General features: G+C 33.8%; 1 protein-coding gene across 2 annotated transcripts in view; it reads right to left on the reverse strand.

The window, feature by feature from the left end:
• Nucleotides 1–1,203: 1,203 nt before the first annotated feature.
• Nucleotides 1,204–20,076, reverse strand: part of Smp_030300.1 — a gene marked incomplete at both ends in the record, with an annotated part of 79,249 nt that continues 60,376 nt past the window's right edge. The window contains 5 exons of one of the 2 annotated variants that reach the window (XM_018799579.1): nt 1,204–2,474; nt 5,282–5,428; nt 9,263–9,340; nt 11,486–11,662; nt 18,701–19,124. In XM_018799579.1, coding sequence (XP_018651353.1) covers nt 2,149–2,474; nt 5,282–5,428; nt 9,263–9,340; nt 11,486–11,662; nt 18,701–19,124 — 1,152 coding nt within the window. The remainder of the gene's footprint in view (nt 2,475–5,281; nt 5,429–9,262; nt 9,341–11,485; nt 11,663–18,700; nt 19,125–20,076) is intronic. The other variant, XM_018799578.1, reaches the window with a different exon arrangement.

The following is a 20,076-nucleotide window of genomic DNA, read 5'->3' on the forward strand; positions in this document are numbered from 1 at the left end:
TTTATCCTTAAAGTACAAAAGGTGCTAGAAAACAGGATGAGAGTCCAACTACTCAAAATAGTAAACAGATAAATATTTGAGATTGGTTTTACTGACAATTGTAATTTAAATGCTTCTAACTTTTTTAATGTCAGCTTAAATAGGGCTCAATTCAAAGCTTTATCACCAAGTCCAAAATATTGTGTTAGATATCAACATATGAGAACAAATGTATAGTTTGAAAATTTATTGATTCATATACGTGATTTAAGAGTTTCTTCAATGTATAAGCTAAAAATAATCTGAAACAACGTTAAACTACTCATTGGAACTACTTAGGCGTCAGTGAAAGACTTGGGAGAAAGAAAGACATGTCAATTAACTATAAGCCTAAATTCAGTAAAATAACGACAGATTCCAGTGTCTACATATGATATGCTTCAACTTCCTTGAATAGTTACTTATCAAACTTGTGAAACAGGTCACTGGATGATACATTGTGTAAGCTTGAATATTACTGCTGTTACTCAGACGGCTCCAAATATGAGTAGCAAAAGTGCACGTGAACATTAGCTTCTGAATACTTTCGATTATCCAAGTCTTAATTACAGTTCGCAGACAGCAAACTGATTCCAAACTTAGATGTAGCTGTATCAGTCAGATGTTTGCCTCTAGTCAAGTTTTTAAATACAGATGTGCTAATCTACGCTCAATCATAGTTATATTTCTTGACCTTTAGATCCGACTTGCTTTCATTATTGGGCAGTTTTTACGCTAGTGTTTGTTATAAAGTGGTGTAATGAAGAAGCTTCATGTTCTACGTTACTATTGATTGACTGAGTTTCTACTGGTATATATGCATCCTGATAGGATTGCCTGTATGGTTTCCATTTAGTCACGAATTTTTGGTAAAGTTTAGCTGTGGCTGGTAGTATTGAGAATGTGCATATGCCAGTAGAACGATTGATTGTGGTTGCTAATACCAACAATGGGGAAATTAAAGCGTTTATAAATAACTTCATACCGATTAGGAGAATTAGTGACCATTTGGACATAACAGCTTAGTCGATAGTGCGATGACATTCGAAGTGACATATACTAGCTTCAATTCCCATCATGAACATCAACAGTGGGATGAATAAAGATCTAGTTGACGAGTCTCGAATACGATGAGAAACGTGCTATGAATCCAACTTTACTGAGTACACAATATTTAAAAAGAAAACCAATAAATTTTATTAACGAAAAAGGCTAAAGGAAAATAATTAGACTCAACTAAATAATATTTGGTTTCCGTGCTGTAATTTGTTTGTTTGTTTAAATGTGTCTATATTGAATTCAGATTAAAAGTTGAAGACAGAAAAATAAAAATAGTATGTGTAGGGAGTTAGGGTTTTCAGAATATTTCTACTCTATACGAACGAAAAATAGTGGATGATGAAGAAGTGAAACTGGAAAACCGAAAGAAAACATGAAATAAACATTCACAAAGAGTTTAATACAGTTGGTGAATGAATAACTAATTCATACTAGTTGAAAGAAAGGCAGTGGTAGTAGTAGTAGTACCATTAAATTATGTGTATAGTTTGTGTGTGTGTGTGATCAACGAAAATGCAAAATTAATTGATTAGAAGAAAAGAGCTGGAAAATCAACATAGCATATAACTCTATTCTAGTGATTTTCCTTATTTCTTGTCATTTTCTAATCTAGTCTCTTTTGTGTACTTGTTTGTTGTTTTACTGTTCAATTCTTTCTATTTCCACTAAAGCAGATAAGAAGGAACACAAGAAGAAACGGGATAAGTTACAAGATGGTAAGTTTAACTGATTCAAAAATTAAGCAATAAAGAAGGGTTGAGGAGGAAAAATAAAAAGATTGAGTGGATGAAAAGTAAAGCTATTGTATGATAGTATTATTTTGAGGATTTAGTTAATATGTAAGAATATCTTTTTAAAAGGAAAAAAACGTGGTAAGGTACACAACTGCACATTATCATACATCAAAACATTAGATTTGTCAATTGAGCTAATATATTCAACAGATGTAAACTAAGTGAAGAGAATGAGTAGTAATGGTTGATTGTATTACTTAGTGATTCTAAAACAGTTTTCGTTTTGATAAAATCATATGAAATCTCTTTAGTATAAAAATGAGGATAAAATAACATTTTAATGATCATGAATTTCTTCAAGTGAATCATCCTCTTCAGTATCATGACCACTATCATCATCTTCAACTCCAAAGATGTTTTCGATTCGTTTTAATATAGATAAAACGATAGACCTCGTTTTCGTCATAGGTTTGCCATCGTTCTCTCCATCGTCGTCATCTTCGTCTTCATTATTATCATCGTCATCATCATTATCACTATTGATACTACTGTCTTCATTATCATGATCTTCTTTGGTCTTTCTAGGTGATGATTTGCTTTTTGAATGTCCTTGTGGTTGAGATTTAGGTGAAGATGAATGCGCTATCGTTTTGGTTTCTTTATCTAGAATAACCAAATAAACAAGAATCTTGATTATATACGAAACTGACTTGTCAAGTGAAGCTCAGTTGTTGTTGGCTACTGAGCAAAGATAGAAATATGTAGATTATTTTTATTTATATAAGGTTGATTTATATTCAGACTTCACTATATGTTGACTATTTATGATTTGTATTAGTAAACTATGGTCTAATGTAATCTGGTTCTCAATTTTGAGTCGAATTTCGTATATCTATGTGTACGTTGTCTATTATCTAGTGTCTTGATCAAGTACTTGGTCTAGTATTGAGTCTAATTATCTAATGGTTAAGTCCTATTGATAGTACTAATCATACTATTTCTTATCTGGTATTTAGTGTCACAGTGGTATGAGTTCAAAAGTAAAATTCTATTATTACCTCCAAATTGAAAATGAATTAAGTTATTTATACAAATATTTGTCAGTATTAGAACGAATAGTTTGACAAAAATTAGGCGCCGAGTATAGAGAAGACATTATATGTGAAGATTATATTTGAAATAATCTCAGTGATCGAAATGTAAATAATTCCAACGTTTCGTTCAACAAACTTGTCTGAACTTCTTCAAGGTAATAATTGAAAACAAAACTATCAAAGAAATATATAATATTTAAGGATCAAATCAAATCTTTAGCAAACATTAAGTAGATGATTTCGTGGAAAAGAAAATTTTCTTCGTTGAAGAAATGGATGAATTTGTAAGTGATTACTTATTTTCACGAATTACTTTTAAGTTATTGTTCATATCACAATGAATAGAAAGACATTTGATCAAATCATTTCTCCTTATCAAATGTAAGATATTAAATCCGCCGTATTAAATGTATACACTTTAATATTTTACCATATTGTGCGATTGTTTTAATCAATTAAACAGTAATCAACATAAAGGTTGAGAATAATGTTGAATAACTATCTCTCTCCCTTGTAATACTAACTGAGACCAATCGCGAGAAAAATGCTTTCATCAATGCAATAAAGCATTTGTTTCTGGTATGTTACTTATTTCAATAAACGATGAATATAATTTAAATAGTATTCATATTATAGGGAAATGCTATTGTCATATTTGAAAACAAGAGTCAATTGAAGCTAGACCACCAAGGAAAACCCGGAAACACTGGACGGTCATTTCGTCCTATTGTGGAACTCCTCAGCAGATAATTCCTGGAGTTCTAGTGAGAAGCAGTGACCAGTGGAGTTCAAACCACGTCTGTTGTGAGATAGGAACTCACTGAAGACAATTGGTGAACGGTTGCTCAACTTCGTGGATTGGTTGAAGTTAGACATTAACACCATCGGATGCCGGCTCAGTGGTCTATCGGTTAAGTGCTCTAGCGCGAGACTTGTAGGTCCTGGGTTCGAATCTCGCGAGGCGAGGTCGTGGATGCTCATTGCTGAGGAGTCTCTTACTAGGACGAAACGACCGTCTAATGCTTCCAGGTTTTGCATAGTGGCTTAGCGTTAATCGACTCATGAATTAAACTATTAAATTACTATAATCTCTACAAACAACCCCTTTCTGATCATTTTCTTTTATTGTTTATTAATTTGTCTCAAACTGAAGGTCATTGACCACGGTATGCAAAACACTTTATAATTATATCACTAATGTAAATTCAGACCGTTTACAGATGATGAGAAGCCTTGAAATATAGTAAATTCCTATTATTCTGCAAATCTTGTTCTTCTCTCTGAATTTAAATTTATCAGGCCACCAACATATCTAAAACGTTATCTAGTAGTTTCAAGGTATGCGAATACTGTCTAAAACAAAACTCGTGCGATTGAATACTTGAAGTGTAGATGTGTCTTTTATCATGACATATCGGTCAATGTATGAAGCACTTGGTACACAATACATCAATCGTGGATCAGTGGTTTAAAGACTGAGCAGGTAGATAGGTCATGTTAATGAAGTATTTACTAGTTGTATGGTAAAAATTGTTCAATATTCGGCAATTTTTCATGTCTTTCTAATCGAATATTGGGTTATGGTGAAAATCATTTTGTAACAAGAGTTGTTAAACTTTGCTGAGTTCAACTGACTTTATGGACACTAAACAAATTAAATTATTAGGGTATCTTGTCCACCATTTCTATGTTTTGGCAATAAAGGTCTTCTGATTGATGAAAAGTATCCTTTAAACAAGTTTAAACTATTTGTCACTACAATTAAGTCTAGTAACATAATAATGTACCCAAATATTGATAAATTGTATAGCTGAATATAGTAAACAAATAAGCACAGGGTAAATGTGTTTGTTTAGTTTTATCTGAAGAGGAAGCTTATTTATTTTAAAGTCATACCTAGAATACGACTTTTCTGAAGCTCTAAGAATGACAACACTTCAAGTAACAACTAAACATAATTTTAAACTGAAGCATTGGTAAAATAAAACTCTCTTTTAACAGTAAAAAGTGAATAATTGTCAATGAAGTTAAATGATAGCAGTGATATTTCACAGACCATATAAAGTTAAGACGTAAAGACTGATGGACTCTGACCCAGTGGGTTAGTAGTAATATATAAACTGTAAGTCATGAAGACAGCAGGTTAATGGATTTTAAGAGTAGTGTATTTCAGTTGTCACAAGCTCAATATTTGATATTAAACTAAGTAATATCTCACAAACCAATTTAGATAACAACTAAGTAGAGTTACATTACTGTTCTCTCTCTTTCCTGTATTCACCTTAATAAGCTTCCTTTCATCATATCAACAACTAAAAAATCCATAAATAATGAATTTGGTTAATTCAAGCTTTTACAGATTAAAGAAGGATTTACTTTTCTTGTCAGTTTCCTTTGAATTAGTAGTTTTATGACGATCTCTGTCATGTTTTTTATCGTCAGTACCATCTCCATCGGAATCACTGTCTAAGTAGTCTGGTATATCATCGTTATCATCATCTGTGTCAAGAAGATCAATGATTCCTAAGAAAAAATACGAATTTTTATGACAAAGTGAAGGTGGGATTTTACAAAAGAATGAGCAATCAAAATAAGAAATGTTTATTAGTTCCAATTAAAGCTTCTTCAAATAATAAGATAGTTAACTTGGGAAGTGACTTCACGCAACCTGACGAACAGCTTAGTAGGAATTTACTTTTACACTGAGAACATAATCATATAATCATTGCTCTGATTTGTTTTATTCCATTTAGACGCTAGTGATCAGAAGATGGATAGAATAAAAACTTGAGGGTCTTATATTGTATTTCGTCATATCTACATTGTCTAGTCCTTGGTGCTGATTGGACCTTACTGATCAAGTTACAATGTAGTTACTTGTGTAAGAAACTCAAAATTACATGCACTATATTTAGATGTTAGGTAGTCGATAGAAAATGCTGTACTTAGTTTTCGTGCTAGTTGGTGCCAGTATGCAAGGTGTATAGCTCAAAGTTCACGAGATAAATAATGTGGTATTGGCTGAAAAAAAGATTAGTCGCCCTGTATCTGACTCAAGTTAGATTGGACGAATGATCGTTATCGAATGATTGCTGTCGATATATACATTCTGGCTAACCTCGTATACGATTATTGACTTACATCGCCGCAATGAATAACGGAACTAAATAAGTTAAACATGAAAATGGATTTAGAATACGTATATTTCATACTATCATTGGTCCAGACACACGACCAAAGGAATGAAGCGAAACGAAATAATGCTCTGTAGAGAAGGCGTGTGAACCAACTCCATTTAGTCAAGTGTGAATCGATATTTATAGTCAGACAAAAATAGGCTGCAGACATGTGATGAGTGAGGTAAGAAATGCACACACATACGCTTACATAAAACAGTCAAGGTTGACAAGCGAATAGGTGACAGGGTCAAAATGTAGCTTGAGAATAATGGATAAACTGGTTTGTCGAGAAGCTAGAACGACATATGTGGGCTTGACATCGTACCAGACCTTACAAGTATACTGTAATTATTCAGCCGACATTCGTTCATTATGTAATGTTAGTGGAAGTGCATGCATTTTGTCGAAACCTCCTATCAGAATAAATACTTACTAAAAATTCTGAAAAATTGGTTCTTCAAATTGATACATCATGCAATGAATTTCGTTGAGATCACGAACCTATCTAAGCTAGATAATCATTAAAAACCCGAAAGAACTGGACAGCTGATTTATCTTAATGTGAAACTTCTCAGTAGTGGGCATCCATCTGACAACACGTCGGGTGTTCGGTAGGTACCTAACAAAGAAAGTGGAAGACATTTACACACAATCACGAATTGATTGAAGTCGAACTCGTATAGCATTTGATTCTGGCCCAGAGGTCTAGAGGTTAATCATATGCGTGCAAGACAAAAGGTCTTGAACTCGATACCTGGTGACAGTGTCTTGAATGCTTACTTCTAAGGAGTCCCATAATAGGATGGAACGTATATCTAATGACTCCCAATCCTTGTCTAACTCGGATCGGTTCTTGATCTCAATAAAATTCAACGATCTCCATAATCATCTTAATGTCTAATGAACAGTCTATTAGAACTGCATTTACCATATACTTCTTATCAACTATGATTGGATTTCAAGATTTCTAATAACTGTAAATTCATGGTATATTTGTGAATATAAGAAAAAATGCATGAAAAAGAAACCATATACTAATAGGTAGCTTCCCGGTAATTTCCCAAAACATCTAAACATATACTTTATGTATGGTTTACAATAGGATTTATTAAAATAAATTCAACCATTTTTTAAAAAATCCAAGTCGTTGTCATTCATTTGTAAGTGTAGTTTGACCCTTTCTGTTGTTAAATTTTACACTACCGTTACAAATGAATTACAATTCATCCTCGTTACACAACTCAGTAGATCTTAGTAACTATGCGGATTACACGTTAAGCGTTGAGGCAAAAACCTCTAGGTTCCAGTCACTTTTTTAACATAAACACTGGTGTGCAAGTACATCAAGTTGGTAATTCCCAGATAAGATTGAACGTATACCTTGAATTTTATTGATAGTCACTATCATACTTTACTGAATAATTTAACTAGTTATAACGGCTAGTCTTGTGGATAAAAGTAAGAACACAGTGTTTGAATTATTTAGAACATTTGACTAAGCACAGCTGAAAGACTCACAAGGAGGTAGACGATTGGAGTGCAATACAATACAGTACAGTCACATTATATGACTCTAGTTTACGTGTCAATTTAGCAATCCAACTTGATACGTCTTGTCGTTTGAACGCTATATTCGCTTCCTAAGCTATTCTGGTAACCCACAGGCTAGAACTACCCAGCGACTTGAAGACGAGAGGAAAAGGCACAAAATATGTGGGGAGCACTTTACTCCAAGGTTCGTTTATGTACAGAAAGTATAGGGATTTTATAGTAATTTAAGAGTCCTTGGGTTTTACTGAAAATTCTAGAATACTGCTAAACATAGTAGCAATGTATTAATCAGCCAATCAGAATCTCTACATGTGACTTTTCATTTTCGTTATTTTAGTAACATAGCTTCACATAACTTCTAATCAATCGCTGATTGGTTGAAATGCTCCTCGATGTTTCATGAGCTTGTCATATCGATTGCGAGAAAATTGCAGGGTCATCCCAACACAACTAATGAGATTTAAATCACCATACATCATTTTCCAACACGAATCAACTCACATATTACACAGACGAAGCCATTTGAGTGCATACAGAAGCAAAACTTTAGGTGGATCTCATTAAAATTTCATCCTTAGCCTATATTCTGAAATGTTTCACACAGATAAAGGATTTATCATCTCTATAGTAAGAGTGGACTGTACTCATATTCGACAACAGTTCCATCTCTGTAGTAACAATAGCTCTTAATCGGAAATCGTGACTTTAAGGTCACTACATAAACCATAGATTGGTAGACTTGTTCTTTCAACAAACTTGGAACTGGATGTTGAAAATAGTTTATAATCCGTCTCAAATTTGAAAGGGGCCCCTGGAACATCTTAAAAGTTCACACCTCTCCAAAAAATCTAAAACAAATTTAAGTTAGAATCGTAAAATCATCTAAACAGTATCAACTTTTGATCTTCCCATCGACTATATATTCCTCCATGTATACTTTTACACTCTGTCTTTTTGAATTCTATTCTCAATGCTTAGTCTTTTTATTGTCGTTTACGTATTTCGAGAACCGCCAAGTTGTATCCGCTTATTTCGATAGCTATTTGATTGGTCTTCCCAGTCTCCTGCATTTCCCTAACATTTCATGTACTTATGTTAATTGTTGCTCTGGTCGTTAGAAGGGGCATCAGCCTCGTGATTTCCGAAGAATCTAGACTTTCACCAAGAGGCGTCATAATTCTCCCTTCAACTAGGAGGACAGAGTTTAAATGTTTTTAATTGTTTATCCTAGTTAGTGTATTTTTAGCAAGGTTGTTTTCTATGGGATGAGGTTGCCGACCCCATGCCCAACCCTCCTCCTTTATCCGGTTTTGGGACCGGCAGTAACTCTAAAAGAGCTACAGGCTAATACATTATTCCAACATCTTCTTCTGTACACTATGTCAGTCTCATCTCGTTCTACTATAATGTATTTTGATAACTCGAGCCAGCTTACATCTGTGCTAAGCTCTTCATTAGTACTAATTGGCTGACCCTTTCTAAGATCGACTGAATTCGTGAAATAATGACTGAAAAGTAGCTAATAATTTATATGGCACTCCACTGTTGACTAAATTTTATTGATCTGTGATTAATCATAAATCAAAGGGAAAACAGTTGATAGTAATTAATTTTAAACAAAATTTACCGTCCCCATCGGTGTCTTCAGTTTCTAAATGGTCAGGAATTTTATTCCTGTTTTCGTCTTCATCTGTGTCTAATATACCTAAAATGTAAAATCGAATAAGGCTTACTGTACTTAATGGTTTTTTTGAAGGTGATTAGTGAACAACCGTAAAATTGAAGGTTTATACTGCTGTTGAGATACACAAATGAGGGGTAAATGTAACTTCAGAAAATATAGACATAATCTCTTGTATTTCTGATATGCGATTCATTGAACAGAATTTAAAACATAATCAATACAATTTCCTCTACTATGATCATCCTTCAAGTATGCTTTTATGGTAAATTGCAAACTAGAATATTCTTAAAACGTTAACGTCAGCCCATTAACTGTATCACGGTCGGTAGTCAAACTAAATTTCACAGACTACGGAAGTATTTGATCACCATATTATACCACTGACTGTTAAAAGATATTGAGATAAAAAGAGATAATAAATTTCTTGTTGATCACATAGAAATGGAACTTAATTTGTTTATCTTCATAGTTGAAATCATGAGTCAATTGAAGCTAGACCATCATGGAAAACCTGGAAGCACTGGACGGCCGTTTCGTCCTATTATGGGACTCCTCAGCAGTACGCATCCACGATCCCGCACTCGCGAGATTCGATTAAAAGTGAACTGAAAAATTGAGAATAATTTTTCGAACATAACACAAATTTGTAATTATAATACAGATTATTGTACCTAAAGGCTAATCAAATTTTTAATGATCTTTAATACTTCAAGCGATTGGAACGCTACCAGATACGACGTACTCAAGAATACATTATCAGTGTTTGTGATAACATTCAAAATGATAGAGCTAACGCTTTGTAAGTTATTTACGTTTATAGTTTAGAGAAAAGGTGATCATTGGAGGAATATTTACATTTTAAATCCCTTTCAGAAAATAATAACCAATAATCACCGGTACATTACTCATCATTTCGTTTAACAAAACGGGGTGAAAAAACTCTTAATTAAAAAAATACAAAAAGTACCATGTTGTAAATGGTATTCGATGTGCAACGTGTAAATGAGTTTATTTGTCATCATAATTAACTAATCACCATCCTGCCAAAGTCGTGCCTGATTGGTTCATTCGCTTAACTTGACACTGACAGCTTAGATTGATTAATATATAACAAATGGTAAGTTTGAGGTCGTAGTAATCAAATGGACATAACCTATAAGAGCGTTATGGAGAAATTTAGAAATTACTGGACATTCTAGCGTGCACGATTAGTTTATGGGGCTTCTAATACGCTTATTAAAATTACCTTCAAGTAAGTTTAGATATTTTGCTCTAATACGTACAAAAGTGAAACTCAACAAGATGGATAGAGCTACTTGTCTCTCTAAACATGTGCCATCTTACGTTGATTCCGAAAAAAATAATTATTGAGAGTTCTGAACTGTATGAGCATTTAATACTGACACTTACTCATTGATTAGTAACCTGTCCAAAAACCTAGGCCTCGATAATCTTTTCGACTGTGATAAAGACTTAGGTGGCTACAGATAAGAAAGTATAAAATCGACTCAGCCTAATCCTTTATGGGAGTAATGATAATTAGATTTCAGTAATGGAATTTCCAATGATTTTCTATGACAATTATTCATTTTCGATATTGTCGATGATTGTTTATATTTTTTATATTGTTGAAAAAACCATATAGTCAAACAAAGTTATCAAATTCCATTCCCTGGTTAATGTTGTTTCTGGATTATCTCTGAAATTTTTATCGCATTAGAACGTTTAAGTAGGCAAAATTCCTGTTCTAACAACAGTGAAAAGGTGCATTGGTTGTCAGATTATGTCACTAAATAAATCAGAAGATTCATTTATTAATAAGATTAGTTGATAGAACGGGTGATTCTGAGTGCATCAAGTAACTGTACTGACATGCCATCTGAAGGTCAGACACAAGGTAAAGGATTGTATGTGAGACACACCATTAAGGGAAACTAATTATGACCACATTCAAGATCTCAACCTGCAGATCATTGCCTAGGTCAGGAGAACAAACGAACAGATATCAAGGACTTGTGATAAATTGGCTTGGTTTGTCAGTTGAAGTTTTATAACCATTCCTCAGTTCTCTTACTTTCGCTAATGGATGCGCAAGTGTATAGAATAGGGATATGCACTTTATGGCTGAATCCAGAAGTTATTGCTAGTAACAATTGTTTTGCTTACCATCACCATCGTCGTCATCATCATCGCAATCAGGTATGCCGTCTCCATCATCGTCGTCATCCAGATAATCGGGAATGCCGTCACCATCTGTATCTTTTGCTTCAAGGATATCCAACTTTTGATTAACATTTTTATCTTCATGATAATCCTTGACACCATCATTATCGTCGTCATCATCTACGTAGAAAAAGAATAGAACATTCCAACAAGAAATTTTGTAGAAAATGTTTACAATAATGACTTTAGAAACACAAGTGTATCACTGTTAAACAATAAAAGGTTCATCGTTTTCCATTGTTACACAACAATAAGATGATTGTAAACAGAGAATGTTTTTAACTTAAGATACTTGGTACAACAGTAATATTCTTAAGGATACTAATTGATTCATGCGATTGCCTGATTAATTCATATACATATACATGTACATCCTGGTTGATTACACTAAGGATTTATTTGAAGAAGTATTTTGGATTACGTGTTAAAACGCAGACAGGATGACAATAGGTTTATATACTTCGGGCTTTAGAGTTTTCATATTCTTCTTCGTAAAAGAGATAAACTGTGCCGATAAGTTATCTTCATACCTCCAAATCATATCTATAGAATTATATAAATCTACTTACTACTTAATTATATTAGCTTATTATTACTATTAGTATCTCATCACTACAAAAAATTCCGAATAGATTAAATGATTTACTTATTGGATGTCTTGATTCTGTAAATGAAAGTATTTTATAAAGGGGTTGGAGGAGATCAACAGGAAGCTAGGAATCTTGGATTCCATGCTATTTGATAGTCGTTAGCAAGGCGTATTTTCAATTTTGGTAATAACTTCGTACTACAGATCTAGCTAACGTCTCTGATTATGATAGTGGGTGGTGACCTTAAATATGAATCTCACTGGAAGCATCAGTTCTTTTAAGACTGGAGATGCGCCTTGTTAACTGGTAATACCTATCGTGGAACCTAGATTCATAGCCTTCTATTGACCCCCACCCCTATTTAGTTGCTCAGTACCGGACAAATAGCCGGTTGGACTACTGACCATAATACAACTTGATAAACATTGAGAACTAGACAATATAACACTGATTACTGTTCTGTAGTCAGGTGTACTTCTGTATGTTGATTATGCCAGTCCAGTGTGCTGGAAAGATTATGAATAATAAAATGTACTATCAATAAATTTTGTAAGACACACTAATTGAAGAGTTTAATGGGAATACATAAATCTAAAACGTGTTCAATATTTTTAGGGGCTATACTATTTAAGTGACTTTTATATTTATAGATAGGGAAAATTTTCGCATTTTAACTCAAAATCCCCATTATAATGTGGTAGAACATGCAAGCCTAATATTCTATTTTCATCCAATGAGCACATTGTTAAATTAGACTGATGAAGAAATTTAACATACAGCCCAAAGCTTCAGCATACAAGTAGACAAACGCAATATAAAATCCTAGTGGAAATTAAGACATGCAGTTTTGTTGTTTAGAAATTCACCGAAAATCAATGAAAATAAAAATATCTAACTGTTTTAAAGAAATCTGGGTGAGTTCAAAGACGGTAGTACGTCATAATGTAATTAACAACAGATGGGTAAAAATAAAATAACAGAAACAGTAACAAGACGATTCATATCAATACATATACACATGTATAAGCGTAGAGGGAAAAAGATGGAATATATCCAGTATTGGTTGACTCCGTCTAGGTATTTTTTTCACTCATTAGGAAATATCAGAAAAGGAAGCGGTAATATGTAAAGAGAGGCGATGAAGGGATACCAATGGAGAAGAGAATGTTATTAGAGCGGAACTATGTTTGACGAAAATGTAGTTGATAATCTTGAGCATTTTCAAACAATTTGGATTTTACGTGCAGGCACACATTAATTAATACTTCTTTCATGAAACAATACAAATGCATAATAATAACAGTTATTAAGCCATTCAGTATCAATTTGTAGCGTATTTCGGTGAGTGAGGGGGGACAAGGAATTTGCATGTCTTTTTTTTAAGACGAAATACCTTGATCGTCGGGAATTCCGTCATTATCGTCGTCGTCATCATAGAGGTCAATAATTCCATCATTGTCAGAGTCTTTCATTTCTAGATTATCTGGGATCCCGTTGTTATTTCGATCGGCGACTGAAAATATACAGATAAAACAGAGAATTCGTTTTACTGAGAATATTTGTATGTTTGAGTAGTATATATGTTGGTAAGGAAATAAATCAAATTAATTTCGAGTAAATTTTTTTAGAGAGAAATCTGATTTGTTTTAAACAAATTCATTATTCTCCATCAATGAAATAATCATCATTAAAATATATGGTCTATCAGTTTATATATAGTCTAATATATCTCTAAATATTTCCAAAGATTGTATAAGTAATATCTTTCATTGACCTTTTTGAAGTACATCAGTTTAAATGTAATTTGATCTGTACTAAAAACATTATTCACTTTTCAAAATAACCGTAAGTTTGAAATCTAAATGTCGAGATTCCGGGTGTATTTTCAAATGTTCAAATCTTACTTTATTTACTGTATTTAAAGCATCTTAGTACCAGCCAACAATAATACAATGGGATGCAAATACTCATCAAACAGTACGTTTTCAGAACTAGCAAATAATTATAAAAATGTTCATTTCTAGTTGAAGTAGTTGTCTATGGTGTTGTTCAAAATGATTGTTTATTAAAGTGACTAGTTCATAGAAAATTACATCCATTAGTGATATAAAATTTTAGCTATCAGAAAGATTTATTTCCAGCCGTTCATGATTTGGATTAAACTAATGGGTTATTTCGATAGTGTAATAAGAAGACGAAGAGTTTTCAAAGTTGAAATCATGAGCCAATTGAAGCTAGACCACCATCGAAAACCTGGAAGCACTGGACGTCCGTTTCGTCCTATTATGGGACTCCTCAGCAGTGCGCATCCACGATCCCGCAATCGCGAGATTCAAACCCAGGACCTACCAGTTTCGAGCCAAAGCCCTTAACCGATAGACCACTGAGTCGGCATCCGACGAAGATTATCAGAACTATGTGATACAATACATTTCGAACAATCTGATCACACATATACTTGTTAAGAATATTTATATATAAAAATAAAAGGTCAACTAGACTGGAAATGGGGGGTAAGAGTAGACAAGGATAATAAGAATAATAATAAAAATAATGTGAAGACAATTTGAAACCTAATCACTCTGGATAATAAGCTAATATTACCAGGGTAGGTTTAAGGTAAGAACAAACTGTTTTTGAATACATAAAGGGGGTTTGAATTTTTGTATGGCTAAGGCTTCAATAAACCTTAGTATATGCCCTTTTACACTTTTATACAGCATCACAAAAGCCGAGTTGAGATCAATCTTACGCCCTGTTTCGATTATATGTTTGGCAATAGAGGAAGATGGATGTTTATCATCTACTCTTATCGGGTCATTTGATTCCATTTGTTTCTGCAACCATTTTGGTACATGTTCACACACCCCAATTTTCAGATCACAATTGCTCCTCCCTATGTCTGTGTGACTACACACACATTTAAATTGGTAAACGCAGTGGGATGTGACAATCATTTTCATGTCTTTTTGGTTTTGAATGAAGCATGGACCTAGTTCTTTCTTTGATAATGACCTTCGCTGCACAATACGTTTTGTTGATTACTGATTTAAGCCTTTGTTTCGATAAAAGGCCATTTGAATCACCTCTAAATGGTAAGGTAATGTAGACAGGCTTTCTTTCTACCAAGGCTACAGTAGGTCTCACTGTGTATTGCGCTAATATATCACATAGTTCAGATAATCTTCGTCTTTTTATTACACAATCGAAATTTATCAAAGGGACTAATTGCTTTAATGGGTTATTGTGGTATTTGTACTAACTGATGATTCCTTTTGTAATTGTACAATATACAATCGATTATATTTCATAAATGAATGTTCTATGCATAGTTCAATCTTATATACCCTTAAGTGTTTCAGCTACAAAGTTTTATTTTACAATGAATAGGAAAGGTTAAATCAGTTTCGTGTACAAATTATCTGGCTGTGCTAAGTTTTTAATGGTAGGATTTCAAATGATCTGTTTGACAAAATTGGGTAAGATTTAAAGAAAGGCCTTAGTTATCCTATTTTTTATTCTCAGTCTACAATATAAATAATAAACTGTAAATAACCAGAAACATTTCAGTGAGTGGTATGTGTATTATCCTTAATATTATTGAATAAACTTCAAAGAAATGAGATTGTCAACGAATTTGTTAAGACTAATTTTAAAATATAGTTGAGTACTGCCATTTGAAGTCATTCCGTCTAGGGTTTGCTGCCGTATACCTTAACATATTCTAAGTGTGAATATCAATTTACCGATTGATCAGCTCCTTAATAACGTCGTTCTCTGATTAGTTTACTTTTTATGGCCTTACCTAAATACTCACTTGACTAAGATGACTCATTCTCATAAGGTACGTTCCATACACGTTACTTTTGGTTTAACCGTTACCTATTTATAGCGGTATGATCTGCGGACTAGAAGAATCTATGCCACTACTTAAATTTGTCTCAGAAATAAAACTTACTACTACAGAAAAACTATTGTTTAGAAAATTAATAAGTAGAAAAATGTATGCATTTACCTTTGTCTTTCAGTACACCATCACCATTTGCATCATGATCCAAACTGTCTGGGATCCCAGCGGTGGCTTTGATTCTACTCGATTTTTTACTTTCTTTTCTTTTCTTTGTAGTATGTTTTTTTGATGTCTTTAGAAAGTGATGAATATAATCTTCATCTAAGTAATCCGGTATACCATCACCGTCAGAATCTTGCTTAAATTCTGGAATTCCATTACCATCTAAATCATCCTCTACATGATCTGGTATAAAGTTGGCATTCTTATCATTTGAATTTTGGAATTTCGATTTCTTATTTTTAGTCAGTCTTCTTAATAAACGATTGTCTATTTTATCTAAAAAGTCTACAATACCATCGTGATCTTCATCTTCAAGATAATTTGGTATACCATCACCATCCCAATCTTCTAAATAATCTGCCATACCATTATTGTTAGTATCTTTATCATACGCTTCAATAACTGCTTCAACTTCCACATCAACAACATCATTATCTAAATAATTCGGTATACCATCATTATCGGAATCTTCTAAATAATCTGGGACGCCATCTTGATCAGTATCTTCAAGATAATCCGGTGTACCATCACCATCTGAATCACCTTCTAGATGATCCGGTATACCATCTTTATTTTTGTCAGTGAAATGTTTCGGTGAAAATTGACTATTTGCATCTTCATCCAAATAATCTGGAATACCATCACCATCAGCATCTTCTAAATAGTCTGGTAACCCATCACCATCACTATCTTCAAGAAAATCTAAAACTCCATCACCATCGGAATCACCTTGTAAATGATCCGGAATACCGTCACCGTCCTCATCTTCAAATTTCATGGAAGAACGTAATTTACGATATTTTTTTGGTGAAAACTGTGTTGTAGCATCCTCATCTATGTAATCCGGTATACCATCACCATCACTATCTTCTAAATAATCTGGGATACCATTCGAATCAGAATCTTCTAGGTAATCTGGAATTCCATCACCATCATTATCTTCTTCCAAATGATCTGGTATGTAATCACCATCTATATCAGCATAATGTCTCGCTGGCTTTAATGATCTTAATACTTTGGGTGAAAATTTTGTATTAGCATCTTCGTCTAAATAATCTGGTATACCATCTTTGTCAGAATCTTCAAGATAATCCGGTATACTGTTATTATCCAAATCCTCTAAATAGTCAATAATATCGTTATGATTAATATCACCTTCTAAATGATCTGGTATACCATCTCTATCAGCATCAGCAAATTTTCGACCGATGCCACGATGGCGTATTTTTCTCGGAGAAAATTGTGTAACAGCATCTTCATCCATGTAATCTGGTGTACCATCTGCATCAGTATCTTCTAAATAGTCTGGTATACCATCTCTATCAGAATCTTCTAAATAGTCAGGAACTCCATCATAGTCAGAATCACTTTCTAAATGATCCGGTATTCCATTCTTATTTTTATCTTCAAATTTTAAATGGATATCACGTTTGGGGGTAAATGTATCATCTAAATAATCTGGAAAACCATCATTATCTGAATCCTCTAGATAATCCGGAATACCATCATCATCGGAATCTTCCATGAAATCGAGGATACCATCTCCATTCTCATCATTTTCCAAGTCATCCGGTATGCCATTTTTATTGATATCGTAGTGCTTTTTCTGCGACATTGAATGTTGGGAATCGGGAATACCGTCCCCATCATCGTCCTCTAGATAGTCTGGAATTCCGTCACCATCCTCATCCTCTTGGTGATCAGGGATACCGTCACCATCAGAATCACCCTCTAGATGGTCTGGAATTCCATCACCGTCCCTGTCGATATGTTTCGGTAATTTGATTGCTCTCTTGTGATGACTTGTTTCGAGGTAATTGGGAATACCATCCCCATCATCGTCCTCTAGATAGTCTGGAATTCCGTCACCATCCTCATCCTCTTGGTGATCAGGGATACCGTCACCATCAGAATCACCCTCTAGATGGTCTGGAATTCCATCACCGTCCCTGTCGATATGTTTCGGTAATTTGATTGCTCTCTTGTGATGACTTGTTTCGAGGTAATTGGGAATACCATCCCCATCATCGTCCTCTAGATAGTCTGGAATTCCGTCACCATCCTCATCCTCTTGGTGATCAGGGATACCGTCACCATCAGAATCACCCTCTAGATGGTCTGGAATTCCATCACCGTCCCTGTCGATATGTTTCGGTAATTTGATTGCTCTCTTGTGATGACTTGTTTCGAGGTAATTGGGAATACCATCCCCATCATCGTCCTCTAGATAGTCTGGAATTCCGTCACCATCCTCATCCTCTTGGTGATCAGGGATACCGTCACCATCAGAATCACCCTCTAGATGATCTGGAATTCTGTCGTCATCTTCATCCTCCTGATGAATAAATGTAATTGCATCGTGTGCATCGCTTTCTTGATTTCGCACGTTTTCGTCGATATCTTGTTTTTCTCTGTTCTTAGTTTTTTTATTTTCTTCTGAATGGTGTTCTTTATTTTTATGTTTTCGAACTCGACGTTCGTGTGTTTTATACTTACCTTTATTTTTGCTGTTTTTACAGTTTTCCATGTAATCTGGGATACCATCTTCATCTTCGTCTTCCAAGTAGTTTGGTACTCCATCTCCATCATCATCTTCCATGTAATCTGGAATACCGTCTCCATCTGAATCGCTTTCTAAATGATCTGGAATGCCATCATTGTCATCATCTTCCAGGTAATCTGGAATACCATCGCCATTTTCATCTTCCATATAATCCGGTATACCGTCACCATCTGAATCTAGCGATGTTTCATCCTCGTCATCATGATCTCCTTCATCATGTCTAGACAAATAGTTTGTTATAGAATGAGATTTTCGGTGAATTTTCTTTTGTTGGTTATTTTTTGTCGTTTGACATGAATGAACGTCACATGATTGTTTATTTTTTGCAGAGTGTAACCTTTTGTTGTTTACATTCACCTAACAGGAAGAAAATACACAATAATGAACATTTGTCAAGGTTTATATTTAAAAAAATTTAATGTGCAGGAAATCTAGATAGAATTTAGGCAGTTATGGTCATATTTTCGCTGATATTGATCCTATAAAAATATTTTTCTCAAATCAACTAACATCGAGATCAGTTGATCTTGACAAAAACTCTAAACTTATACAATCTTCCAATATTAGCATTATGAGGCCGTAAAGAAGCTAACAAAATAAAAGTCATGTGGGTTGAAATAAAATTACCTAACTTTTACCAGTTACGTTGTATGAATTTACTTGACTCGTGGTTTCAGGAATCAATCTATGAATGGAGTTATATGTTGACTTGTTTATAGAAAAAACACACTTAAAAAAATCCAGTGGCATTTAAAGACAATAATCAGATGTCTATGACATAACAGATGTTTGTACAAAACAATAACTTACTTACTTTCTCATTATCGTCAGCCCGACAAAATGAAAAACAGAAAACATTTCAGACTTCTAATTTCCTCTAAGTTAGATTCTTTGATAACTGATATTTTACTGTCATACTAAATAGAGTATATCACGAACAAGATTAGCATCGGAAGTTTTTTGAATTCATAAGAAACAACGACATTTCTAAAACAGTAATATGCATGATTCAGTATCTCTCTTTGAGGTATTACTGTTAAACATTCAGGGAATACATTCGTTAAATGACCGTCTCTAACGATTTATTTGTGATTAAACTGTAACCGTGCCATGTTATCATATTTGGAAATAATTTCGAAAATCATAGGTTCGATTTTGGATAGTTTCCTCAGTGTGTTGAATCACTTACGGACATTTGAGCAGCAAGGCAGTAGTATTACTAGTAATTGAACAATGTACAAGGCTTGTAAATTGGTGCAAAAAATCTGCATAGGTTTCAATTTAAAGTCAGAGGTCTATTAATTGATCT

The sequence above is a fragment of the Schistosoma mansoni genome, chromosome 3, assembly GCF_000237925.1.
Source record: "Schistosoma mansoni strain Puerto Rico chromosome 3, complete genome".
NCBI classification, from domain to species: Eukaryota; Metazoa; Platyhelminthes; class Trematoda; order Strigeidida; family Schistosomatidae; genus Schistosoma; species Schistosoma mansoni.